This window comes from Oncorhynchus tshawytscha, linkage group LG01, assembly GCF_018296145.1.
Source record: "Oncorhynchus tshawytscha isolate Ot180627B linkage group LG01, Otsh_v2.0, whole genome shotgun sequence".
Classification (NCBI taxonomy): Eukaryota; Metazoa; Chordata; class Actinopteri; order Salmoniformes; family Salmonidae; genus Oncorhynchus; species Oncorhynchus tshawytscha.
This window is the reverse complement of record NC_056429.1, coordinates 71,865,460-71,891,993: the sequence shown is the minus strand read 5'-3', so window position 1 is coordinate 71,891,993 and position 26,534 is coordinate 71,865,460. Positions and strand designations below refer to the sequence as shown.

The 26,534-nt window shown below is 48.4% G+C and overlaps 1 protein-coding gene across 1 annotated transcript in view; it reads right to left on the bottom strand.

Annotated features, from left to right (window-relative positions):
* LOC112256155 (leucine-rich melanocyte differentiation-associated protein) overlaps positions 1-26,534 on the bottom strand; it is a 393,246-nt gene that overhangs the window by 102,835 nt on the left and 263,877 nt on the right. The window contains exon 5 of the mRNA XM_024429180.2: positions 5,956-6,088. Within this exon, the coding sequence (XP_024284948.1) occupies positions 5,956-6,088 (133 nt within the window). The remainder of the gene's footprint in view (positions 1-5,955; positions 6,089-26,534) is intronic.

Below are 26,534 nucleotides of genomic sequence, written 5' to 3'. Positions count from 1 at the left end.
ACACACCTCTCCAAAGTGTGCACAGTTCCTTAGTAATTTCAATGCACTTTGATGACCCATAGAGTCTTCAACTATACAGTGTTTTTTGTATCTCTCCTAGCTGTGCCGTGGAGGGATCACAACAAGAACACTCGCAGTTGTTTGGTTGGAACACAACCCTGCAGCCCCTGTTGTTACTCAATCCAAAAACAGTCCATTATAAATCGCAATGTGCGTCAGGTGGGCTTCATTTGAAAGCTTGTTCTTATGCCAACATGACTAGCTAAGTTATGAAAACACAATTTTACAGTGTTGGGGTTTCACAATGCAACGCAGAGAAACACATCGGAATTCTTGTGCACATAGAAAAGAGACATGAGTGCATTCAGGTGCGTGTGCCGCGGCAAATTGTCTTAACAATAGACAAAAATAGGCTAATTCTGCTCAGAACAACCCAGATGTCAGAGTCGTGTGTATAGGTGGCAGGGAAGTCAGGCGCAGGAGAGTCAAACGGAGTGTAAAATGGAGTCTTTTAATGAATGTCCACGTAACATGCTCCATAACACTAATAAGAATAGAATATAAACAAACATGGGTACGAGGACCCGTCGCGCACCTATACAACAAACACAACACTGACAATAAACAATCTCTGACAAAGACATGAGGGGAAACAGAGGGTTAAATACACAACAGGTAATGAATGGGTTTGAAACCAGGTGTGTAGGAAGACAAGACAAAACCAATGGAAAATGAAAAATGGATCGATGATGGCTAGAAGACCGGTGACGTCGGCCGCCGAGCACCGCCCGAATAAGGAGAGGCAACGACTTCGGCAGAAGTCGTGACACCAGGGTATGATGCCATGTCATCTTGTAACTGTACATCAAACATAGTGATCATAAATGTTGACACTGTATATGACGTGAGTTTTATGATACGGAAAGGAGAAGTGCACTTTTGGACTCAAGGGTGTTTGGCTTGCTTTTATGACATCAAAGCGGTATTTATTAGAATCCTCAACGTCTCATCTTTCAAAATACATAGAGTCCTCTTCATTTACAGCATTTCTCTCACTCAGACAATAAATACATGTGCCCAATTAGCGGGAGGGGTGGAGGAGACTTCATGTCGTGCGATGTGCTCAAGTACCGAGCGGCTGTCAGTCAAAACCCATACAGAGCTGCGAAGCGCAGAGCAAGAGCTCTGACGTCATGTATACCATGTTACTGTACAGCCACTGTGTTCCAATATAGGTGTTTATCAGTGCCCAAATCAGCCGTTTTCAACCCGTATATGCGTACGAGTGTAAGGGGTTAAGGACAATAGCATCATGAACTTTACCCAGTACAAGGACATTTTAGCCAAAAACCTGGTTGCTGCTACCATTAGGCTGAAACTTGTCCTCAAGTGGATCTTCCAGCAAAATAATAACCCCAAGCACATCAAAATAAATGGTTAATTAGCCACAAAATCAACATTTAGCAGCGGACATCTCAGTCTCCGGACTTAAAATCCATAAGCAGTCCATAATCGCAGACGAAGGATATCAAAGATCTGGAAAGATTCTGTACTGAGGATTTGTCTAAGATCCCTCCCAATGTGTTCTCCAACTCATAAATCATTTTAGAAAAAGGCTCAGTGCCATTGTCCTCGTAAGGTGAGGTATTAAAAAGGTATTGAAAACGTACCACCTTTTAAAAGAAAAAAACATATAACTTGTTAAACAAAATCTCTTTCTCTGAGCAAATGTATTGGTATAAAATAATATAATTGTTTTGCATACAATATAACTCAGCATTTGAATTGGTGTCAATAATTTAGGTATGTCTCTCCCTCTATTTCTGTCTCTATTTCTGTCTCTGTCTCTCGGTTTGTCTCATTGCTCGTCTTCTCCACTCAGGAAATCCAATAAGACACGTACGCGTACAATAACGTGGTCTTCGTAACTATGGTTGAGGAAGATGACGTACCTAGCTAGTGTACGACACAGACTGTACAGTAGCGCCACATAAAATAACACACACTGAGACACAGAGTGTTATGCATTTCTAGGGCCCAGTGGTGCGTGAAGACATGATCAATTCAATGAGCTGCAAAAGGGTCTTTGTTCACACTGTAAATGTTAACTTTTACAGTCGGTCATTTTTCTTTCTCTTAATCTGTCAACACTGATTGTTGATATGACTTAAATCCAGTTTTTCCATCATTTAAAAAGTCTTCACAATCTTGATGGGCATTGTCTGTAGACCACACTAATAAAGTATATTGTATGATACCAATATAGGTTTGATATTGACATTACTCAACACAGAGCAGAGCCAATCTTATAACAAATACTGTAAAATAGAGTACTTATCCTACATCAGATAAGAGCAGTTTTTTTTACGTGCGTATGAGTGCTTTGAGCAGACATCCAACTGTTTATGATTTAGCAGACTTGGAAAACGTTCAGAATGTTGGAGAAGTGACGGTATTCATAATGTATTAAAGCTCATTGCTTTGTTATCAGAACCATGTGGCAGCCCATGGTGCCATGCCATAACGGCATGATTGAAACGCAGTTTAAACCGTGGTCACACTCCATTCTGATGTGACTCAAACTAAGTCTCTGTCCCAAATGGCATCCTATTCTCTACGTAGAGCACTATGGGGCCTGTTCAAAAGTAGTGCCCCAAATAGGGAACAGGGTGCCATTTGAGATGCAGCCCAGGAGGTCTCCAAAGTTCAGAGCTGCCTCCTCCTTAGCACGCCCATTAGCTGTTCCGATACATCACGCTAGGAGTAGGAACAACTAGAGAGCAACCTGTTATTTTTCTGATTTACACAGTCATATGAGAGGGGCTTAGATAAGCATGCACAGTATGTGTTCTTCATCATAATAATTCACTTACTGTTAACTAGAAGCAGGGTCAATGAGTGTGTGTCCTTCATTTTAGTGTAGACTGAGGTTTTCACGCTGAGTTTAACATTCATCTTTAAAGTGTGTAATGCAGCTGTTCTGAAAGCGTCTTTAACTTTGATTATAACCTAAACACGGGTTATTCATCAATATATACAGCATCTTCATAACTCTAATACAAAGAGAGTGGGAGAGGTAAAGAAGGAGACAGAGAGAGAGAGAGAGAAATGAGTGAGACTGGAGAGAGTACTAATTAGTGTCCAGTTTAACTGTGCTACAGTAACTCCAGACACCAGGCTCCAGTGTTATGAAGGGACGCCCCACTGTAGGAGACATAAAAGCAAACACAAATGTCTAATTACACCATCATCATCTCTCCCTCCCTACTGCCTCGTTTGTCTGCGCCACTCGTTAATTGGTGACCTGCACGATTGGTCAGAAACACAATGGCTCTGATGATGGAGCCAATTAGATGGCGGGGAGGCGGGTGAGGCGGGGTGTACACATGCCCCGCCGCGCCGGTTACGGCTGCCGCATCATGCCTCATCGGACTCAAAACTAACCGTTACGGACCCAAGCAAACTACGGGACATTTGGAACCACACTACCCCATCTCTCACTCTCTCTATTCTACAGTAAACAAACACCTTATACAGGCTTTATAGAGCATTCACAAGTCTACATAAGCCCTACGTAGATACCTCACAAACAGTTATGAGCAAAGTCATAGTACTGTGGAGGCTGTGTAACGGTTAGACAGTATATTGAGTCAAAGGCTGTTACGGTGGAGCAGAGTGAATACAGTACTGTACTGTAGAAACAGAGAAAGGAACGTTAATCTACTTTAGTAAAGGGTAAGTGAAGACAAACATAATGAGACATTTCCATCTGATAATGTACATAGCATCTTCTGCTATATACTCTGACACAAACACATATAAATCAACTAGAATTAGCGAGATAATCTTCAGCCATATCTAACTCTATGATAACAAAGGCAAGTGTTGCTGCTACATTGGCAGGGCTATGTAAATATAACCCTCCAAAGTGACTTTTGCCTGCCAACAAGCATTGTTAAAGTGCTCGGCTTCTTTTCATATCAAGTGGATGAGCAGTGTTTCATTCCACTTTTCTACATCTAGCAAACATGCCAGAATGGGGTTAAATTATTTCAATGTTTGCTTTTCTTGCTCTGCCACTTGCACGATAAATCAAGAACAAAGAGTTGTGTGGACTGACACTAAAACGCTACAATATTTTGGCTGATTGTCGCAAACGATAAATATTTTGTTTTCTCTGTGCACTTTTAAACCCTGCGTCTGCTCGACACGCATCATGCCTTGTCATTGGTTGGCTTTGTTCTTACCTCCCAGACTCCTTTATGTCTGTAAGGCTCTGGGGACCCTGGGACGATGAGGCCTCGCTGATCCAACCAGTAAATATTTCATGGCCTTACAATTACATGAAATCGAATCTTAGCAAAGCTGTTCATTTCCACCCCTTCGAAAGAAGAGGAGGAGGGGGGAGAGGGGTGAGGGATGAGAAGGGTTACATCTATGAAATCCCAAACTCTAATTAGTCTGCGTGGCTCTAACGAGCGAGGGAGGAATAAGTGCATGGTCGGGGGATAATTAAGCGATTGTGACTGGCGTGTACGTGAGCTGTCGCTCCGATGGCCAGCGCTGTCACGCTCCTCGTTGCTACCGCGACCGGACAGCCTCCCCGTCCACTTTGATCTGGGCTCATGCATACGGAATGAGGTCAGACCGTGGTCATAAACACACACACATACATACATACGCACGCAGGCATGCTTGCACACACAAGGATGCCCTCAGAAGCACACACATACTCATTAAAGAGAGAGTCCCCTCGGAGGGAGGGAGAGGGCTCCTGTTCAAAGGGCCGTCGTACCAGGACCCCTGCAACGGGAGACTGACACTCAGACACGGATGAAGAAAGGGGGACAGGAGGGGAGGATAGACAGGGGGTGAGGGATGAGAATATGTCCGTTTCTTACTGCTCATCCACATCACTTAACCATGGACTTAATATGGTTAGAGGGTTTAGACAAATGATTGACCCCAACGCGAGTGAGGCAACTTTTAGATAATTCAATATATCAGAGATATATCATCTGATCTCACACTGCTAATGAGGAGGACCCTCTGAAAGGCAGAAAAAGAAAGACTGGACGGTCTTCTGAGATGGGAGGGGTTGAGGGTAGCTGAAAGATGGGACTAAAAACAAACAAAAAATAACTATTGTAAAATATACTGTGTCCCGTAAAATGTATATATGGAAGTAGAAGCCTACGTGTTGTTGTCCATTAGTTGACTCCAATTAGGGGAGGGGTGGTAGGGTTAGTTTCTAAAAAGATATATGGGGGATTGGAAATGATGCAGACAATTACATTGATGGAAGCCACACTCTATTTGCAATATTAAACTTTATATATATATATATATATATATATATATATATATATATATATATATATATATATATATATATATATATATATATATATATATAAATGTCCCTATAGATTCCATGAACTGGGCAGTGAAGTACATAATTCTGGATGACAGAATGTTTATTTAAATTAATTTACTGTACTCTAGTTTCCCTGGACTGGAAAGCCCTTCTCTGGTTGCCTAACTCCCAAAGGTGCAGTAACTTCTTTCAAGAATGTAAAACCTCAATTAGTTACATATTTGAAGAGACTTTATACTGTATGTAATGTTCAATTGAGATTCTCCATTGGAAGGGCTTCTTTGCTCCCGAGTGGTGCAGCGGTCTAAGGCACTGCATCTCAGTGCGTCACTGCAGTCACTGGTTCGAATCCAGGCTGCATCACATCCGGCCGTGATTGGGAGTCCCATAGGGCGGCACACAATTGGCCCAGCGCCGTCCGGGTTTGGCTGGGGTAGGCCGTCATTGTAAATAAGAATATGTTCTTAACTGACTTGCCTAGTTAAATAAAGGTAAAAAAATGTACAAAAATTGTCTAGGGCTAGGCTTAATCTGTGTCTGGGAAACCAGCGCTATTAGATCATAAAGGGTGTACTCACCACCGTGTCTGATAACTTGGGTTTAACCACCTTCATGAAGGCTCCCCGTGCCTCAGCCTCCTGCTGTTCAATCTTACAAACCTTCCTAGTGTCTAGGAACTTTAGGGTGGGTAGCTTGTGCAGAACAAAATACCTGAGGAAACACACACAAACAATAATATATGATAACTAACAGATGTACCTTATGTATGGCATCATGACTTGTGTCGGTTGACTGTACACCAAACCATATAACACCATATAACACCATATAACACACTCTTTACTTTATAGAACAATGTTTACATGAAAATGAACATAAATATACCAACAAACAAACGTATATCTACATGACATGATTTGATTACTATACAAACTGAACACATCTAGTGAATACGTCACAAACCACAAGATATCTGTACTGTATAATAGAGAACATAAACTGCCAGAGCATAACAACTAGTTAATATCCACCTACAAAAGTAATTATGCAAATCTAATTCTAAAATTAGTAAAACAGCACATATCAGCAAACATCTTGAAAAGAAGACGACTTGTTTACTCAGTATAGATTTAATGGCGATGATATCTATCCTTCCATGTAATAACCTTCAAAGCTGATAAAAAATAAGGACGGAAATATAAATAGAACGAAAGGAGATACGCCCCATCTGCCAGAGCTGCCATTCCTGTAACATCACAGATCTATATTCTACGCTTTCAGACACTCTCTATCTTTCATTGGGAGGGAGAGGAAACGTCGGCTAGATAATGGCTGGGATACGGAGATGACAACAGATCCTTTCAGAGAGCGGGTGGGAGCGGAGCAGGGGAACAGACATGTCAAGGCTGGAGGTTCCAGCCAAACAGAACACAGTAACAGACATGCAGCAGCAGCTAAGTGAAGGGTGAGGAGGGACGAGGAGGAACCACAATATGGGCACAGCCCGGTCCCTGATGATGATGGTGGTAATGTTGGAGCTGAAGATAGTTAGTAAAACCAACGTCAGGTTGTCAACACACTAGGATTTTAGGGAAGGGAGCTATGGATTGATCTATATACTAGATACTTACTATATAAACAATAACAATGTCACAAACAGTATATTATGACTCAAGTCTGAGAACATCTGCATATAGGTTTTGATTGAATAGAGCTACAATACCCGAAACATACCAGGCTTGAGGTGTTTGAGCAGTTGAGTGACACAGTGATAAATCCTATGCTAATGTAGTTAATAATACACAAGTCTTAAATAGACATTGTCTGACAGAGGAAGAATTATAATTCAAGCCTTATTTTGTCAGTTAATTATTCTCAATTCTCTCTATGGAGGGTTGAGTGGATGGGTTGAGATTGAGTGGATGATTTGAGGTTTGAGTGAATGGGTTGAGGTTTGAGTGGATGGGGTTGAGGTTGAGTGAATGGGTTGAGAGTTGAGTGAATGGTTTGAGGTTGAGTGAATGGGTTGAGGGTTGAGTGAATGGGTTGAGGTTGAGTGAATGGGTTGAGGGTTGAGTGAATGGGTTGAGGTTGAGTGAATGGGTTTAGGTTGAGTGGATGGGTTGAGGGTTGAGTGAATGGTTTGAGGGCTGAGTGAATGGTTGAGGCTTGAGTGAATGAGTTGAGGTTGAGTGGATGGGTTGAGGGTTGATGGGGATGAGTGGATGGGTTGAGGGTTGAGTTGATGGGTTGAGGGTTGAGTGGATGGGGTTGAGGATTGAGTGGATGGGTTGAGTGAATGGGTTGAGGGTTGATGAATAGGTTTAGGTTTGAGTGGGTGGTTGATGGCTGAGTGGATGGTTGAGGGCTGAGTGAATGGGTTGAGGGTTGAGTGGATGGTTGAGGACTGAGTGCATGGTTGAGGCTTGAGTGGATGAGTTGAGGTTGAGTGGATGGGTTTAGGTTGAGTGGATAAGTTTAGCTTGAGAGGATGGTTCAGGGTGGAGTGGATGGTTGAGTGGATGGGTTGAGGGTTGAGTGGATGGGTTGAGGTTGAGTGAATGTGTTGAGGGTTGAGTGAATGGGTTGAGGGTTGAGTGGATGGGACAAGGGTTGAGTGGATGGGATGAGGGATGAGATGATGGGTTGAGGTTGAGTGAATGGGTTGAGGGTTGATGAATTGGTTTAGGGTGAGTGGATGGTTGAGGGCTGAGTGGATGGTTTGAGGTTGAGTGAATGGGTTGAGGGTTGAGTGAATGGTTGAGGTTGAGTGGATGGTTGAGGACTGAGTGCATGGTTGAGGCTTGGGTGGATGAGTTGAGGTTGAGTGGATGGGTTTAGGTTGAGTGGATGGGTTGAGGTTTGAGTGGATGTGTTGAGGGTTGAGTGAATGTGTTGAGGGTTGAGTGAATGGGTTGAGGGATGAGTGGATGGGTTGAGGGTTGGGTTGAGGATTAAGTGAATGGGTTGAGGGTTGAGTGGATGGGTTGAGTAGATGGGTTGAGGGTTGAGTGGTTGGGTTGAGGATTAAGCGAATGGTTTGAGGTTGAGTGAATGGGTTGAGGGTTGAGGTTGAGTGGATGGGTTTAGGCTGAGTGGATGGTTGAGGGCTGAGTGGATGGTTGAGGGATGAGTGGATGGTTGAGGGTTGAGTGGATGGGTTGAGGGTTGAGTGGATAGGTTTAGCTTGAGTTGATGGTTCAGGGTGGAATGGATGGTTGAGTGGATGGGTTGAGGGTTGAGTGGATGGGTTGAGGTTGAGTGAATGTGTTGAGGGTTGAGTGAATGGGTTGAGGGTTGAGTGGATGGGTCAAGGATTGAGTGGATGGGATGAGGGATGAGAGGATGGGTTGAGGTTGAGTGAATGGGTTGAGGGTTGATGAATTGGTTTAGGTTGAGTGGATGGTTGAGGGCTGAGTGGATGGGTTGAGGTTGAGTGAATGGGTTGAGGGTTGAGTGAATGGCTGAGGTTGAGTGGATGGTTGAGGACTGAGTGCATGGTTGAGGTTTGAGTGGATGAGTTGAGGTTTAGTGGATGGGTCAAGGTTGAGTGGATGGGTTGAGGGATGAGTGGATGGGTTGAGGGTTGGGTTGAGGATTAAGTGAATGGGTTGAGGGTTGAGTGGATGGGTTGAGGGTTGAGTGGATAGGTTTAGCTTGAGTGGATGGTTCAGGGTGGAGTGGATGGTTGAGTGGATGGGTTGAGGGTTGAGTGGATGGGTTGAGGTTGAGTGAATGTGTTGAGGGTTGATGAATTGGTTTAGGTTGAGTGGATGGTTGAGGGCTGAGTGGATGGGTTGAGGTTGAGTGAATGGGTTGAGGGTTGAGTGAATGGTTGAGGTTGAGTGGATGGTTGAGGACTGAGTGCATGGTTGAGGCTTGAGTGGATGAGTTGAGGTTGAGTGGATGGGTCAAGGGTTGAGTGGATGGGTTGAGGGATGAGTGGATGGGTTGAGGGTTGGGTTGAGGATTAAGTGAATGGGTTGAGGGTTGAGTGGATGGGTTGAGGGTTGAGTGGATAGGTTTAGCTTGAGTGGATGGTTCAGGGTGGAGTGGATGGTTGAGTGGATGGGTTGAGGGTTGAGTGGATGGGTTGAGGTTGAGTGAATGTGTTGAGGGTTGAGTGAATGGGTTGAGGTTGAGTGGATGGGTCAAGGGTTGAGTGGATGGGTTGAGGGATGAGTGGATGGGTTGAGGGTTGGGTTGAGGATTAAGTGAATGGGTTGAGGGTTGAGTGGATGGGTTGAGGGTTGAGTAGATGGGTTGAGTATGAGTGGATGGGTTTAGGTTGAGTGGATGGTTGAGGGCCGAGTGGATGGTTGAGGGTTGAGTGGATGGGTTAAGGTTGAGTGCATGGGTTGAGTGAATGGGTTGAGGTTGAGTGGATGGGTTTAGGTTGAGTGGATGGCTGAGGTTGAGTGAATGTGTTGAGGGTTGAGTGAATGGGTTGAGGGTTGAGTGGATGGGTTAAGGTGGGTGGGTTGAGGGTTGAGTGAATGGGTTGAGGGATGAGTGAATGGGTTGAGGTTGAGTGAATGTGTTGAGGGTTGAGTGAATGGGTTGAGGGTTGAGTGGATGGGTTAAGGTGGGTGGATGGTTGAGGGTTGAGGGTGGATGAGTTGAGGTTGAGTGGATGGGTTGAGGGTTTAGTTGATGGCTGGGGGTTGAGTGGATGGGATGATGTTGAGTGAATGGGTTGAAGGTTGAGTGGATGGTTGAGTGGATGGTTGAGTGAATGGGTTGAGTGGATGGGTTGAGGGTTGAGTGGATGGGTTGAGGGTTGAGTGGATGAGTTGAAGTTGAGTGGATGGGTTGAGGTTGAGTGAATGGGTTGAGGTTTGAGTGGATGGGTTGAGGGTTGAGTGGATGGGTTGAGGGGTTGAGGGATGGGTTGAGGGTTGAGGGGATGGGTTGAGGGATGAGTGGATGTTGAGGGTTGAGGGTTGAGTGGATGGGTTGAGGGTTGAGTGAATGGGTTGAGGTTGAGTGAATGGGTTGAGGGTTGAGTGGATGGGTCGAGGGTTGAGTGGATGGGATGAGGGATGAGGATGGGTTGAGGGTTGAGTGAATGGGTTGAGGGTTGATGAATTGGTTTAGGTTGAGTGGATGGTTGAGTGAATGTCTTGATGGTTGAGTGAATGGGTTGAGTGGATGGGTTGAGGGTTGAGTGGATGGGTTGAGGTTGAGTGAATGTGTTGAGGGTTGAGTGAATGGGTTGAGGGTTGAGTGGATGGGTCGAGGGTTGAGTGGATGGGATGAGGGATGAGAGGATGGGTTGAGGGTTGAGTGAATGGGTTGAGGGTTGATGAATTGGTTTAGGTTGAGTGGATGGTTGAGGGCTGAGTGGATGGGTTGAGGTTGAGTGAATGGGTTGAGGGTTGAGTGAATGGTTGAGGTTGAGTGGATGGTTGAGGACTGAGTGCATGGTTGAGGCTTGGGTGGATGAGTTGAGGTTGAGTGGATGGGTTTAGGTTGAGTGGATGGGTTGAGGTTTGAGTGGATGTGTTGAGGGTTGAGTGAATGGGTTGAGGGATGAGTGGATGGGTTGAGGGTTGGGTTGAGGATTAAGTGAATGGGTTGAGGGTTGAGTGGATGGGTTGAGGGTTGAGTAGATGGGTTGAGGGTTGAGTGGTTGGGTTGAGGATTAAGTGAATGGATTGAGGTTGAGTGAATGGGTTGAGGGTTGAGGTTGAGTGGATGGGTTTAGGCTGAGTGGATGGTTGAGTGAATGGGTTGAGGGTTGAGTGAATGGCTTTAGGTTGAGTGGATGGTTGAGGGCTGAGTGGATGGTTGAGGGATGAGTGGATGGTTGAGGGTTGAGTGCATGGGTTGAGGGTTGAGTGGATGGGTTGAGGGTTGAGTGGATAAGTTTAGCTTGAGTGGATGGTTCAGGGTGGAGTGGATGGTTGAGTGGATGGGTTGAGGGTTGAGTGGATGGGTTGAGGTTGAGTGAATGATGGGTTGAGGGTTGAGTGAATGGGTTGAGGGTTGAGTGGATGGGTCAAGGGTTGAGTGGATGGGATGAGAGGATGGGTTGAGGTTGAGTGAATGGGTTGAGGGTTGAGTGAATGTTTGAGGTTGAGTGGATGGTTGAGGACTGAGTGCATGGTTGAGGCTTGAGTGTATGAGTTGAGGTTGAGTGGATGGGTCAAGGGTTGAGTGGATGGGTTGAGGGATGAGTGGATGGGGATGGGTTTAGCTTGAGTGGATGGTTCAGGTGGAGTGGATGGTTGAGTGGATGGGTTGAGGGTTGAGTGGATGGGTTGAGGTTGAGTGAATGTGTTGAGGGTTGAGTGAATGGTTGAGGTTGAGTGGATGGTTGAGGACTGAGTGCATGGTTGAGGCTTGAGTGGATGGGTTGAGGTTGAGTGGATGGGTCAAGGGTTGAGTGGATGGGTTGAGGGATGAGTGGATGGGTTGAGGGTTGGGTTGAGGTTAAGTGAATGGGTTGAGGGTTGAGTGGATGGGTTGAGTAGATGGGTTGAGTATGAGTGGATGGGTTTAGGTTGAGTGGATGGTTGAGGGCTGAGTGGATGGTTGAGGGTTGAGTGGATGGTTTGAGGGTTGAGTGGATGGGTTAAGGTTGAGTGCATGGGTTGAGTGAATGGGTTGAGGGTTGAGTGAATGGGTTGAGGGTTGAGTGGATGGGTTGAGGTGGGTGGGTTGAGTGAATGGGTTGAGGGATGAGTGAATGGGTTGAGGTTGAGTGAATGTGTTGAGGGTTGAGTGAATGGGTTGAGGGTTGAGTGGATGGGTTAAGGTGGGTGGGTTGAGGGTTGAGTGGATGGTTGAGGATTGAGTGGATGAGTTGAGGTTGAGTGGATGGGTTGAGGGTTTAGTTGATGGCTGGGGGTTGAGTGGATGGGATGATGTTGAGTGAATGGGTTGAAGGTTGAGTGGATGGGTTGAGGGTTGAGTGGATGGGTTGAGGGTTGAGTGGATGGGTTGATGGGGGGCTGAGGGATGAGTGGATGGGTTGAGGTTTGAGGGATGGGTTGAGGGTTGAGTGAATGGGTTGAGGTTGAGTGCATGGGTTGAGTGGATGGGTTGAGTGGATGGTTGAGGGTTGAGTGAATGGGTTGAGGGTTGAGTGAATGGGTTGAGGGTTGAGTGAATGGGTTGAGGTTGAGTGGATGGGTTTAGGTTGAGTGGATGGTTGAGGTGGAGTGAATGTGTTGAGGGTTGAGTGAATGGGCTGAGTGGATGGGTTAAGGTGGGTGGGTTGAGGGTTGAGTGAATAGATTGAGGGATGAGTGAATGGGTTGAGGTTGAGTGAATGTGTTGAGGGTTGAGTGAATGGGTTGAGGGTTGAGTGGATGGGTTAAGGTGGGTGGGTTGAGGGTTGAGTGGATGGGATGATGTTGAGTGAATGGGTTGAAGGTTGAGTGGATGGTTGAGTGGATGGTTGAGTGAATGGGTTGAGTGGATGGGTTGAGGGTTGAGTGGATGGGTTGAGGGTTGAGTGGATGGGTTGAAGTTGAGTGGATGGGTTGAGGTTGAGTGAATGGGTTGAGGGTTGAGTGAATGGGTTGAGGGTTGAGTGGATGGGTTGAGGGTTGAGTGGATGGGTTGAGGGTTGAGTGGATGGGTTGAGGGATGGGTTGAGAAATGAGTGGATGGGTTGAGGGATGAGTGGATGGTTGAGGGTTGAGTGGATGGTTTGAGGGTTGAGTCGATGGGTTAAGGTTGAGTGCATGGGTTGAGTGAATGGGTTGAGGTTGAGTGGATGGGTTTAGGTTGAGTGGATGGGTCGAGGGTTGAGTGGATGGGTTGAGGGGATGGGTTGAGAAATGAGTGGATGGGTTGAGGGATGAGTGGATGGGTTGAGGGTTGAGTGGATGGGTTGAGGGTTGAGTGAATGGGTTGAGGTTGAGTGCATGGGTTGAGTGGATGGGTTGAGGGTTGAATGGATGGGTTGAGTGAATGTGTTGAGGGTTGAGTGAATGGGTTGAGTGGATGGGTTGAGGGTTGAGTGGATGGGTTGAGGCATGAGTGGATGGGTTGAGGGTTAGTGGATGGGTTGAGGGTTGGGTTGAGGATTGAGTGAATGGGTTGAGGGTTGAGTGGATGGGCTGAGGGTTGAGTAGATGGGTTGAGGGTTGAGTGGATGGGTTTAGGTTGAGTGGATGGTTGAGGGCCGAGTGGATGGGTCAAGGGTTGAGTGGATGGGTTGAGGGATGAGTGGATGGGTTGAGGGTTGGGTTGAGGATTAAGTGAATGGGTTGAGGGTTGAGTGGATGGGTTGAGGGTTGAGTAGATGGGTTGAGGGTTGAGTGGATGGGTTTAGGTTGAGTGAATGGGTTGAGGGTTGAGGGAATGGGTTTAGGCTGAGTAAATGGTTGAGTGGATGGGTTGAGGTTGAATGAATGGGTTGAGGGTTGAGTGAATGGCTTTAGGTTGAGTGGATGGTTCAGTGTGGAGTGGATTGTTGAGTGGATGGGTTGAGGGTTGAGTGGATGGGTTGAGTGAATGTGTTGAGGGTTGAGTGAATGGGTTGAGGGTTGAGTGAATGGATTGAGGTTGAGTGGATGGTTGAGGACTGAGTGCATGGTTGAGGCTTGAGTGAATGGATTGAGGTTGAGTGGATGGTTGAGGACTGAGTGCATGGTTGAGGCTTGAGTGGATGAGTTGAGTGAATGGGTTGAGGGTTGAGTGAATGGCTTTAGGCTGAGTGGATGTTTGAGGGATGAGTGGATGGTTGAGGCTTGAGTGCATGAGTTGAAGTTGAGTGGATGGGTTTAGGTTGAGAGGATGGTTGAGGTTGAGTGGATGGGTTTAGGTTGAGTGGTTGGGTTGAGGATTAAATGAATGGGTTGAGGTTGAGTGAATGTGTTGAGGGTTGAGTGAATGGGTTGAGGGTTGAGTGGATGGGTTAAGGTGGGTGGGTTGAGGGTTGAGTGGATGGGATGATGTTGAGTGAATGGGTTGAAGGTTGAGTGGATGGTTGAGTGGATGGTTGAGTGAATGGGTTGAGTGGATGGGTTGAGGGTTGAGTGGATGGGTTGAGGGTTGAGTGGATGGGTTGAGGGTTGAGTGGATGGGTTGAGGGTTGAGTGAATGGGTTGAGGGTTGAGTGAATGTGTTGAGGGTTGAGTGAATGGGTTGAGGGTTGAGTGGATGGGTTAAGGTGGGTGGGTTGAGGGTTGAGTGGATGGGATGATGTTGAGTGAATGGGTTGAAGGTTGAGTGGATGGTTGAGTGGATGGTTGAGTGAATGGGTTGAGTGGATGGGTTGAGGGTTGAGTGGATGGGTTGAGGGTTGAGTGGATGGGTTGAGGGTTGAGTGGATGGGTTGAGGTTGAGTGAATGGGTTGAGGGTTGAGTGAATGGGTTGAGGGTTGAGTGGATGGGTTGAGGGTTGAGTGGATGGGTTGAGGGTTGAGTGGATGGGTTGAGGGATGGGTTGAGAAATGAGTGGATGGGTTGAGGGATGAGTGGATGGTTGAGGGTTGAGTGGATGGTTTGAGGGTTGAGTCGATGGGTTAAGGTTGAGTGCATGGGTTGAGTGAATGGGTTGAGGTTGAGTGGATGGGTTTAGGTTGAGTGGATGGGTCGAGGGTTGAGTGGATGGGTTGAGGGGATGGGTTGAGAAATGAGTGGATGGGTTGAGGGATGAGTGGATGGGTTGAGGGTTGAGTGGATGGGTTGAGGGTTGAGTGAATGGGTTGAGGTTGAGTGCATGGGTTGAGTGGATGGGTTGAGGGTTGAATGGATGGGTTGAGTGAATGTGTTGAGGGTTGAGTGAATGGGTTGAGTGGATGGGTTGAGGGTTGAGTGGATGGGTTGAGGCATGAGTGGATGGGTTGAGGGTTGAGTGGATGGGTTGAGGGTTGGGTTGAGGATTGAGTGAATGGGTTGAGGGTTGAGTGGATGGGTTGAGGGTTGAGTAGATGGGTTGAGGGTTGAGTGGATGGGTTTAGGTTGAGTGGATGGTTGAGGGCCGAGTGGATGGGTCAAGGGTTGAGTGGATGGGTTGAGGGATGAGTGGATGGGTTGAGGGTTGGGTTGAGGATTCAGTGAATGGGTTGAGGGTTGAGTGGATGGGTTGAGGGTTGAGTAGATGGGTTGAGGGTTGAGTGGATGGGGGTTTAGGTTGAGTGAATGGGTTGAGGGTTGAGGGAATGGGTTTAGGCTGAGTAAATGGTTGAGTGGATGGGTTGAGGTTGAATGAATGGGTTGAGGGTTGAGTGAATGGCTTTAGGTTGAGTGGATGGTTCAGTGTGGAGTGGATTGTTGAGTGGATGGGTTGAGGGTTGAGTGGATGGGTTGAGTGAATGTGTTGAGGGTTGAGTGAATGGGTTGAGGGTTGAGTGAATGGATTGAGGTTGAGTGGATGGTTGAGGACTGAGTGCATGGTTGAGGCTTGAGTGAATGGATTGAGGTTGAGTGGATGGTTGAGGACTGAGTGCATGGTTGAGGCTTGAGTGGATGATGAGTTGAGTGAATGGGTTGAGGGTTGAGTGAATGGCTTTAGGCTGAGTGGATGTTTGAGGGATGAGTGGATGGTTGAGGCTTGAGTGCATGAGTTGAGGTTGAGTGGATGGGTTTAGGTTGAGAGGATGGTTGAGGTTGAGTGGATGGGTTTAGGTTGAGTGGTTGGGTTGAGGATTAAGCGAATGGTTTGAGGTTGAGTGAATGGGTTGAGGGTTGAGGTTGAGTGGATGGGTTTAGGCTGAGTGGATGGTTGAGGGCTGAGTGGATGGTTGAGGGATGAGTGGATGGTTGAGGGTTGAGTGCATGGGTTGAGGGTTGAGTGGATAGGTTTAGCTTGAGTGGATGGTTCAGAGTGGAGTGGATGGTTGAGTGGATGGGTTGAGGGTTGAGTGGATGGGTTGAGGTTGAGTGAATGTGTTGAGGGTTGAGTGCCGATGTTGACGGGTTGAGGTTGAGTGGATGGGTCAAGGGTTGAGTGGATGGGTTGAGGGATGAGTGGATGGGTTGAGGGTTGGGTTGAGGATTAAGTGAATGGGTTGAGGGTTGAGTGGATGGGTTGAGGGTTGAGTAGATGGGTTGAAGGTTGAGTGGATGGGTTTAGGTTGAGTGGATGGTTGAGGGCCGAGTGGATGGTTGAGGGTTGAGTGGATGGGTTGAGGGTTGAGTGGATGGGTTAAGGTTGAGTGCATGGGTTGAGTGAATGGGTTGAGGTTGAGTGGATGGGTTTAGGTTGAGTGGATGGTTGAGGTTGAGTGAATGTGTTGAGGGTTGAGTGAATGGGTTGAGGGTTGAGTGTTGAGTGGATGGGTTAAGGTGGGTGGGTTGAGGGTTGAGTGAATGGGTTGAGGGATGAGTGAATGGGTTGAGGTTGAGTGAATGTGTTGAGGGTTGAGTGAATGGGTTGAGGGTTGAGTGGATGGGTTAAGGTGGGTGGGTTGAGGGTTGAGTGAATGGGTTGAGGTAGAGTGGATAGGTTTAGATTGAGTGGATGGTTCAGGGCGGAGTGGATGGTTGAGTGGATGGGTTGAGGGTTGAGTGGATGGGTTGAGGTTGAGTGAATGTGTTGAGGGTTGAGTAAATGGGTTGAGGGTTGAGTGGATGGGTCGAGGGTTGAGTGGATGGGATGAGGGATGAGAGGATGGGTTGAGGTTGAGTGAATGGGTTGAGGGTTGATGAATTGGTTTAGGTTGGTGGATGGTTGAGGGCTGAGTGGATGGGTGAGGGAGGTTGAGTGAATGGGTTGAGGGTTGATGAATGGTTGAGGTTGAGTGGATGGTTGAGGGCTGAGTGGATGGGTTGAGGTTGAGTGGATGGTTGAGGACTGAGTGCATGGTTGAGGCTTGGGTGGATGAGTTGAGGTTGAGTGGATGGGTTTAGGTTGAGTGGATGGGTTGAGGTTTGAGTGGATGTGTTGAGGGTTGAGTGAATGTGTTGAGGGTTGAGTGAATGGGTTGAGGGTTGAGTGGGTGGGTCAAGGGTTGAGTGGATGGGTCGAGGGATGAGTGGATGGGTTGAGGGTTGGGTTGAGGATTAATGGGTGAATGGGTTGAGGGTTGAGTGGATGGGTTGAGGATTGAGTAGATGGGTTGAGGGATGAGAGGATGGTTGAGGTTGAGTGAATGGGTTGAGGGTTGATGAATGGGTTGAGGTTGAGTGGATGGTTGAGGGCTGAGTGGATGGGTTGAGGTTGAGTGAATGGGTTGAGGGTTGATGAAATGGGTTTAGGTTGAGTGGATGGTTGAGGGCTGAGTGGATGGGTTGAGGTTGAGTGGATGGTTGAGGACTGAGTGCATGGTTGAGGCTTGAGTGGATGGTTGAGTGAATGGGTTGAGGGTTGAGTGAATGGCTTTAGGCTGAGTGGATGTTTGAGGGATGAGTGGATGGTTGAGGCTTGAGTGCATGGTTGAGGGTTGAGTGGATGGGTTTGAGGTTGAGAGGATGGTTGAGGTTGAGTGGATGGGTTTAGGTTGAGTGGTTGGGTTGAGGATTGAGTGGTGAATGGGTTGAGGTTGAGTGAATGGGTTGAGGGTTGAGGTTGAGTGTATGGGTTTAGGCTGAGTGGATGGTTGAGTGAATGGGTTGAGGGTTGAGTGAATGGCTTTAGGTTGAGTGGATGGTTGAGGGCTGAGTGGATGGTTGAGGGATGAGTGGATGGTTGAGGGTTGAGTGCATGGGTTGAGGGTTGAGTGGATAGGTTTAGCTTGAGTGGATGGTTCAGGGTGGAGTGGATGGTTGAGTGGATGGGTTGAGGGTTGAGTGGATGGGTTGAGGTTGAGTGAATGTGTTGAGGGTTGAGTGAATGGGTTGAGGTTGAGTGGATGGGTCAAGGGTTGAGTGGATGGGTTGAGGGATGAGTGGATGGGTTGAGGGTTGGGTTGAGGTGAATGGGTTGAGGGTTGAGTGGGTGGGTTGAGGGTTGAGTAGATGGGTTGAGTATGAGTGGATGGGTTTAGGTTGAGTGGATGGTTGAGGGCCGAGTGGATGGTTGAGGGTTGAGTGAATGGGTTGAGGGTTGAGTGGATGGGTTAAGGTTGAGTGCATGGGTTGAGGTTGAGTGGATGGGTTTAGGTTGAGTGGATGGTTGAGGTTGAGTGAATGTGTTGAGGGTTGAGTGAATGGGTTGAGGGTTGAGTGGATGGGTTAAGGTGGGTGGGTTGAGGGTTGAGTGAATGGGTTGAGGTTGAGTGAATGTGTTGAGGGTTGAGTGAATGGGTTGAGGGTTGAGTGGATGGGTTAAGGTGGGTGGGTTGAGGGTTGAGTGGATGGGTTGAGGTAGAGTGGATAGGTTTAGATTGAGTGGATGGTTCAGGGTGGAGGGGATGGTTGAGTGGATGGGTTGAGGGTTGAGTGGATGGGTTGAGGTTGAGTGAATGTGTTGAGGGTTGAGTAAATGGGTTGAGGGTTGAGTGGATGGGTCGAGGGTTGAGTGGATGGGATGAGGGATGAGAGGATGGGTTGAGGTTGAGTGAATGGGTTGAGGGTTGATGAATTGGTTTAGGTTGAGTGGATGGTTGAGGGCTGAGTGGATGGGTTGAGGTTGAGTGATGGGTTGAGGGTTGATGAATGGGGTTGAGTGGAGGGTTGAGGGCTGAGTGGATGGTTGAGGTTGAGTGGATGGTTGAGGACTGAGTGCATGGTTGAGGCTTGGGTGGATGAGTTGAGGTTGAGTGGATGGGTTTAGGTTGAGTGGATGGGTTGAGGTTTGAGTGGATGTGTTGAGGGTTGAGTGAATGTGTTGAGGGTTGAGTGAATGGGTTGAGGGTTGAGTGGATGGGTCAAGGGTTGAGTGGATGGGTCGAGGGATGAGTGGATGGGTTGAGGGTTGGGTTGAGGATTGAGTGAATGGGTTGAGGGTTGAGTGGATGGGTTGAGGTTGAGTAGATGGGTTGAGGGATGAGTGGATGGGTTGAGGGTTGGGTTGAGGATTAATTGAATGGGTTGAGGGTTGAGTGGATGGGTTGAGGGTTGAGTGGATAGGTTTAGGGCTTGAGTGGATGGTTCAGGGTTGAGTGGATGGTTGAGTGGATGGGTTGAGGGTTGAGTGGATGGGTTGAGGTTGAGTGAATGTGTTGAGGGTTGAGTGAATGGTTGAGGTTGAGTGGATGGTTGAGGACTGAGTGCATGGTTGAGGCTTGAGTGGATGGGTTGAGGTTGAGTGGATGGGTTGAGGGTTGAGTGGATGGGTTGAGGGATGAGTGGATGGGTTGAGGTTGAGGGTTGAGTGGATTGAGGTGGAGTGAATGGGTTGAGGGTTGAGTGGATGGGTTGAGTAGATGGGTTGATGGGTATGAGTGGATGGGTTTAGGGTTGAGTGGGGTTGAGGGCTGAGTGGATGGTTGAGGGTTGAGTGGATGGTTTGAGGGTTGAGTGGATGGGTTGAGGTGGGTGGGTTGAGTGAATGGGTTGAGGATGAGTGAATGGGTTGAGGTTGAGTGAATGTGTTGAGGGTTGAGTGAATGGGTTGAGGGTTGAGTGGATGGGTTAGGTGGGTGGGTTGAGGGTTGAGTGGATGGTTGAGGGTTGAGTGGATGGGTTGAGGTTGAGTGGATGGGTTGAGGGTTGAGTTGATGGCTGGGGGTTGAGTGGATGGGGATGTGAGTGAGTTGAATGGGTTGAAGGTTGAGTGGATGGGTTGAGGGTTGAGTGGATGGGTTGAGGGTTGAGTGGATGGGTTGAGTGATGGGTTGAGGGGATGAGTGAATGGGTTGAGGTTGAGTGGATGGGATGAGGTGGGTGGGTTGATGATGGGTTGAGGTTGAGTGGATGGGATGATGTTGAGTGAATGGGTTGAAGGTTGAGTGGATGGTTGAGTGGATGGTTGAGTGAATGGGTTGAGTGGATGGGTTGAGGTTGAGTGGATGGGTTGAGGGTTGAGTGGATGGGTTGAAGTTGAGTGGATGGGTTGAGGTTGAGTGAATGGGTTGAGGGTTGAGTGAATGGGTTGAGGGTTGAGTGGATGGGTTGAGGGTTGAGTGGATGGGTTGAGGGTTGAGTGGATGGGTTGAGGGGATGGGTTGAGAAATGAGTGGATGGGTTGAGGGATGAGTGGATGGTTGAGGGTTGAGTGGATGGTTTGAGGGTTGAGTGGATGGGTTAAGGTTGAGTGCATGGGTTGAGTGAATGGGTTGAGGTTGAGTGGATGGGTTTAGGTTGAGTGGATGGTTGAGGTTGAGTGAATGTGTTGAGGGTTGAGTGAATGGGTTGAGGGTTGAGTGGATGGGTTAAGGTGGGTGGGTTGAGGGTTGGTGAATGGGTTGAGGGGATGAGTGAATGGGTTGAGGTTGAGTGAATGGTGTTGAGGGTTGAGTGAATGGGTTGAGGGTTGAGTGGATGGGTTAAGGTGGGTGGGTTGAGGGTTGAGTGGATGGTTGAGGATTGAGTGGATGAGTTGAGGTTGAGTGGATGGGTTGAGGGTTTAGTTGATGGCTGGGGTTGAGTGGATGGGATGATGTTGAGTGAATGGGTTGAAGGTTGAGTGGATGGGTTGAGGGTTGAGTGGATGGGTTGAGGGTTGGTGGATGGGTTGAGGGATGGGTTGAGGGATGAGTGGATGGGTTGAGGTTTGAGTGGATGGGTTGAGGGTTGAGTGAATGGGTTGAGGTTGAGTGGGCTGAGTTGAGTGGATGGGTTGAGTGAATGGTTGAGGGTTGAGTGAATGGGTTGAGGGTTGAGTGAATGGGTTGAGGGTTGAGTGGATGGGTTTAGGTTGAGTGGATGGTTGAGGTGGAGTGAATGTGTTGAGGGTTGAGTGAATGGGTTGAGTGGATGGGTTAAGGTGGGTGGGTTGAGGGTTGAGTGAATAGATTGAGGGATGAGTGAATGGGTTGAGGTTGAGTGAATGTGTTGAGGGTTGAGTGAATGGGTTGAGGGTTGAGTGGATGGGTTAAGGTGGGTGGGTTGAGGGTTGAGTGGATGGGATGATGTTGAGTGAATGGGTTGAAGGTTGAGTGGATGGTTGAGTGGATGGTTGAGTGAATGGGTTGAGTGGATGGGTTGAGGGTTGAGTGGATGGGTTGAGGGTTGAGTGGATGGGTTGAAGTTGAGTGGATGGGTTGAGGTTGAGTGAATGGGTTGAGGGTTGAGTGAATGGGTTGAGGGTTGAGTGGATGGGTTGAGGGTTGAGGTGGATGGGTTGAGGGTTGAGTGGATGGGTTGAGGGGATGGGTTGAGAAATGAGTGGATGGGTTGAGGGATGAGTGGATGGGTTGAGGGTTGAGTGGATGGGTTGAGGGTTGAGTGAATGGGTTGAGGTTGAGTGCATGGGTTGAGTGGATGGGTTGAGGGTTGAATGGATGGGTTGAGTGAATGTGTTGAGGGTTGAGTGAATGGGTTGAGTGGATGGGTTGAGGGTTGAGTGGATGGGTTGAGGCATGAGTGGATGGGTTGAGGGTTGAGTGGATGGGTTGAGGGTGATGGAGTGAATGAGGGTTGAGAGTGAATGGGTTGAGGGTTGAGTGGATGGGTTGAGGGCTGAGTAGATGGGTTGAGGGCTGAGTGGATGGGTTTAGGTTGAGTGGATGGTTGAGGGCTGAGTGGATGGGTCAAGGGTTGAGTGGATGGGTTGAGGGATGAGTGGATGGGTTGAGGGTTGGGTTGAGGATTAAGTGAATGGGTTGAGGGTTGAGTGGATGGGTTGAGGGTTGAGTAGATGGGTTGAGGGTTGAGTGGATGGGTTTAGGTTGAGTGAATGGGTTGAGGGTTGAGGGAATGGGTTTAGGCTGAGTAAATGGTTGAGTGGATGGGTTGAGGTTGAATGAATGGGTTGAGGGTTGAGTGAATGGCTTTAGGTTGAGTGGATGGTTCAGTGTGGAGTGGATTGTTGAGTGGATGGGTTGAGGGTTGAGTGGATGGGTTGAGTGAATGTGTTGAGGGTTGAGTGAATGGGTTGAGGAGTGATGAATGGGTTTAGGTTGAGTGGATGGTTGAGGGCAGAGTGAATGGGTTGAGGGTGAATGAGTGAATGGATTGAGGTTGAGTGGATGGTTGGGTTGAGGACTGAGTGCATGGTTGAGGCTTGAGTGAATGGATTGAGGTTGAGTGGATGGGTTGAGGACTGAGTGCATGGGTTGAGGGTTGAGTGGATGGGTTAAGGTGGGTGGGTTGAGGGTTGAGTGGATGGGTTGATGGGTTGAGTGGATAGGTTTAGATTGAGTGGATGGTTCAGGGTGATGGTTTGAGTGGATGGTTGAGGGTGGATGGGTTGAGGGCTGAGTGGATGGGTTGAGGTTGAGTGAATGGGTTGAGGGTTGAGTGAATGGTTGAGGTTGAGTGGATGGTTGAGGACTGAGTGCATGGTTGAGGGTTGAGTGGATGGGTTGAGGTTGAGTGGATGGGTTGAGGTTGAGTGGATGGGTTGAGGTTGAGTGGATGGTTGAGGGTTGAGTGAATGTGTTGAGGGTTGAGTGAATGGGTTGAGGGTTGAGTGGATGGGGTTGAGGGTTGTTGAGGGGGATGGGTTGAGAAATGAGTGGATGGGTTGAGGGATGAGTGGATGGGTTGAGGGTTGAGTGGATGGGTTGAGGTTTGAGTGAATGGGTTGAGGTTGAGTGCATGGGTTGAGTGGATGGGTTGAGGGTTGAATGGATGGGTTGAGGGAATGTGTTGAGGGTTGAGTGAATGGGTTGAGTGGATGGGTTGAGGGTTGAGTGGATGGGTTGAGGCATGAGTGGATGGGGGTTGAGGGTTGAGTGGATGGGTTGAGGGTTGGGTTGAGGATTAAGTGAATGGGTTGAGGGTTGAGAATGGATGGGTTGAGGGTTGAGCAGAGTGGATGGGTTGAGTGGATGGGTTTAGGTTGAGTGGATGGTTGAGGCCGAGTGGATGGGTCAAGGGTTGAGTGGATGGGTTGAGGGATGGGTTGAGGGATGAGTGGATGGGTTGAGGGTTGGGTTGAGGATTAAGTGAATGGGTTGAGGGTTGAGTGGATGGGTTGAGGGTTGAGTAGATGGGTTGAGGGTTGGAGTGGATGGGTTGAGGTTGAGTGAATGGGTTGAGGGTTGAGGAATGGGTTTAGGCTGAGTAAATGGTTGAGTGGATGGGTTGAGGTTGAATGAATGGGCTTGAGGGTTGAGTGGATGGTTCAGTGTGGAGTGGATTGTTGAGTGGATGGGTTGAGGGTTGAGTGGATGGGTTGAGTGAATGTGTTGAGGGTTGAGTGAATGGGTTGAGGAGTGATGAATGGGTTTAGGTTGAGTGGATGGTTGAGGGCAGAGTGAATGGGTTGAGGGTTGAGTGAATGGATTGAGGTTGAGTGGATGGTTGAGGACTGAGTGCATGGTTGAGGCTTGAGTGAATGGATTGAGGTTGAGTGGATGGTTGAGGACTGAGTGCATGGTTGAGGCTTGAGTGGATGAGTTGAGTGAATGGGTTGAGGGTTGAGTGAATGGCTTTGAGGCTGAGTGGATGTTTGAGGGATGAGTGGATGGTTGAGGCTTGAGTGCATGGGTTGAGGTTGAGTGGATGGGTTGAGGTTGAGTGGATGGTTGAGGTTGAGTGGATGGGTTGAGGTTGAGTGGTTGGGTTGAGGATTAAATGAATGGGTTGAGGTTGAGTGAATGGGTTGAGGGTTGAGGTTGAGTGGATGGGTTGAGGCTGGGTTGATGGTTGAGTGAATGGGTTGAGGGTTGAGTGAATGGTTGAGGTTGAGTGGATGTTTGAGGGCTGAGTGGATGGTTGAGGATGAGTGGATGGTTGAGGGTTGAGTGGATGGGTTGAGGGTTGAGTGGATAGGTTTGAGCTTGAGTGGATGGTTCAGGGTGGAGTGGATGGTTGAGTGGATGGGTTGAGGGTTGAGTGGATGGGTTGAGGTTGAGTGAATGGGTTGAGGGTTGAGTGTATGGGTTGAGGTTGAGTGGATGGGTTGAGGGTTGAGTGGATGGGTTGAGGGATGAGTGGATGGGTTGAGGGTTGAGTGGATGGGTTGAGGATTGAGTGAATGGATTGTTGAGGGTTGAGTGGATGGGTTGAGGGTTGAGTGGATGGGTTGAGGTTGAGTGGATGGGTTTGAGGTTGAGTGGATGGTTGAGGGTTGAGTGAGGGATGAATGGGTTGAGGGTTGAGTGGATGGGTTGAGGGTTGAGTGGATGGGTTAAGGTTGAGTGCATGGGTTGAGGTGAGTGGGTTGAGGTTGAGTGGATGGGTTGAGGTTGAGTGGATGGGTTGAGGTTGAGTGAATGTGTTGAGGGTTGAGTGAATGGGTTGAGGGGGTGGATGGGAGGCTGAGGGTTGAGTGGATGGGTTGAGGGTGGGATGGGTTGAGGGTTGAGGTGAATGGGTTGAGGGTTGAGTGAATGGGTTGAGGGTTGAGTGGATGGGTTGAGGTGGGTGGGTTGGGAGGGTTGAGTGGATGGGTTGAGGTTGAGTGGATGGTTGAGGGTTGAGTGGATGGTTGAGTGGGGTTGAGTGGATGGGTTGAGGTGGGATGGGTTGAGGTTGAGTGAATGGGTTGAGGGTTGAGTGGATGGGTTGAGGGTTGAGTGGATGGGTTGAGGTTGAGTGGATGGGATGAGGGATGAGTGGATGGGTTGAGGTTGAGTGAATGGGTTGAGGGTTGAGTGAATGGTTTAGGTTGAGTGGATGGGTTGAGGGCTGAGTGGATGGGTTGAGGTTGAGTGAATGGGTTGAGGGTTGAGTGAATGGTTGAGGTTGAGTGGATGGTTGAGGACTGAGTGCATGGTTGAGGCTTGAGTGGATGGTTGAGGTTGAGTGGATGGGTTTAGGTTGAGTGGATGAGGTTGAGGTGGATGGTTGAGGACTGAGTGCATGGTTGAGGCTTGGGTGGATGAGTTGAGGTTGAGTGAATGGGTTGAGGGTTGAGTGGATGGGTCAAGGGTTGAGTGGATGGGTTGAGGGATGAGTGGATGGGTTGAGGGTTGGGTTGAGGATTAAGTGAATGGGTTGAGGGTTGAGTGGATGGGTTGAGGGTTGAGTAGATGGGTTGAGGGTTGAGTGGATGGGTTTAGGTTGAGTGAATGGGTTTAGGCTGAGTAAATGGTTGAGTGGATGGGTTGAGGTTGAATGAATGGGTTGAGGGTTGAGTGAATGGGTTTAGGCTGAGTAAATGGTTGAGTGGTTGGGTTGAGGTTGAATGAATGGGTTGAGGGTTGAGTGAATGGCTTTAGGTTGAGTGGATGGGTTTAGGCTAAGTGGATGGTTCAGTGTGGAGTGGATTGTTGAGTGGATGGGTTGAGGGTTGAGTGGATGGGTTGAGTGAATGTGTTGAGGGTTGAGTGAATGGGTTGAGGAGTGATGAATGGGTTTAGGTTGAGTGGATGGTTGATGGCTGAGTGGGTGGTTGAGGGCAGAGTGAATGGGTTGAGGGTTGAGTGAATGGATTGAGGTTGAGTGGATGGTTGAGGACTGAGTGCATGGTTGAGGCTTGAGTGAATGGATTGAGGTTGAGTGGATGGTTGAGGACTGAGTGCATGGTTGAGGCTTGAGTGGATGAGTTGAGTGAATGGGTTGAGGGTTGAGTGAATGGCTTTAGGCTGAGTGGATGGTTGAGGGATGAGTGGATGGTTGAGGCTTGAGTGCATGGGTTGAGGGTTGAGTGGATGGGTTGAGGGTTGAGTGGATAGGTTTAGCTTGAGTGGATGGTTCAGGGTGGAGTGGATGGGTTGAGGGTTGAGTGGATGAGTTGAGGTTGAGTGGATGGGTTTAGGTTGAGAGGATGGTTGAGGTTGAGTGGATGGGTTTAGGTTGAGTGGTTGGGTTGAGGATTAAGCGAATGGTTTGAGGTTGAGTGAATGGGTTGAGGGTTGAGGTTGAGTGTATGGGTTTAGGCTGAGTGGATGGTTGAGTGAATGGGTTGAGGGTTGAGTGAATGGCTTTAGGTTGAGTGGATGGTTGAGGGCTGAGTGGATGGTTGAGGGATGAGTGGATGGTTGAGGGTTGAGTGCATGGGTTTAGCTTGAGTGGATGGTTCAGGGTGGAGTGGATGGTTGAGTGGATGGGTTGAGGGTTGAGTGGATGGGTTGAGGTTGAGTGGATGGGTCAAGGGTTGAGTGGATGGGTTGAGGGATGAGTGGATGGGTTGAGGGTTGGGTTGAGGATTAATGAATGGGTTGAGGGTTGAGTGGATGGGTTGAGGTTGAGTAGATGGGTTGAGGGTTGAGTGGATGGGTTTAGGTTGAGTGGATGGTTGAGGGCCGAGTGGATGGTTGAGGGTTGAGTGGATGGGTTGAGGGTTGAGTGGATGGGTTAAGGTGGGTGGGTTGAGGGTTGA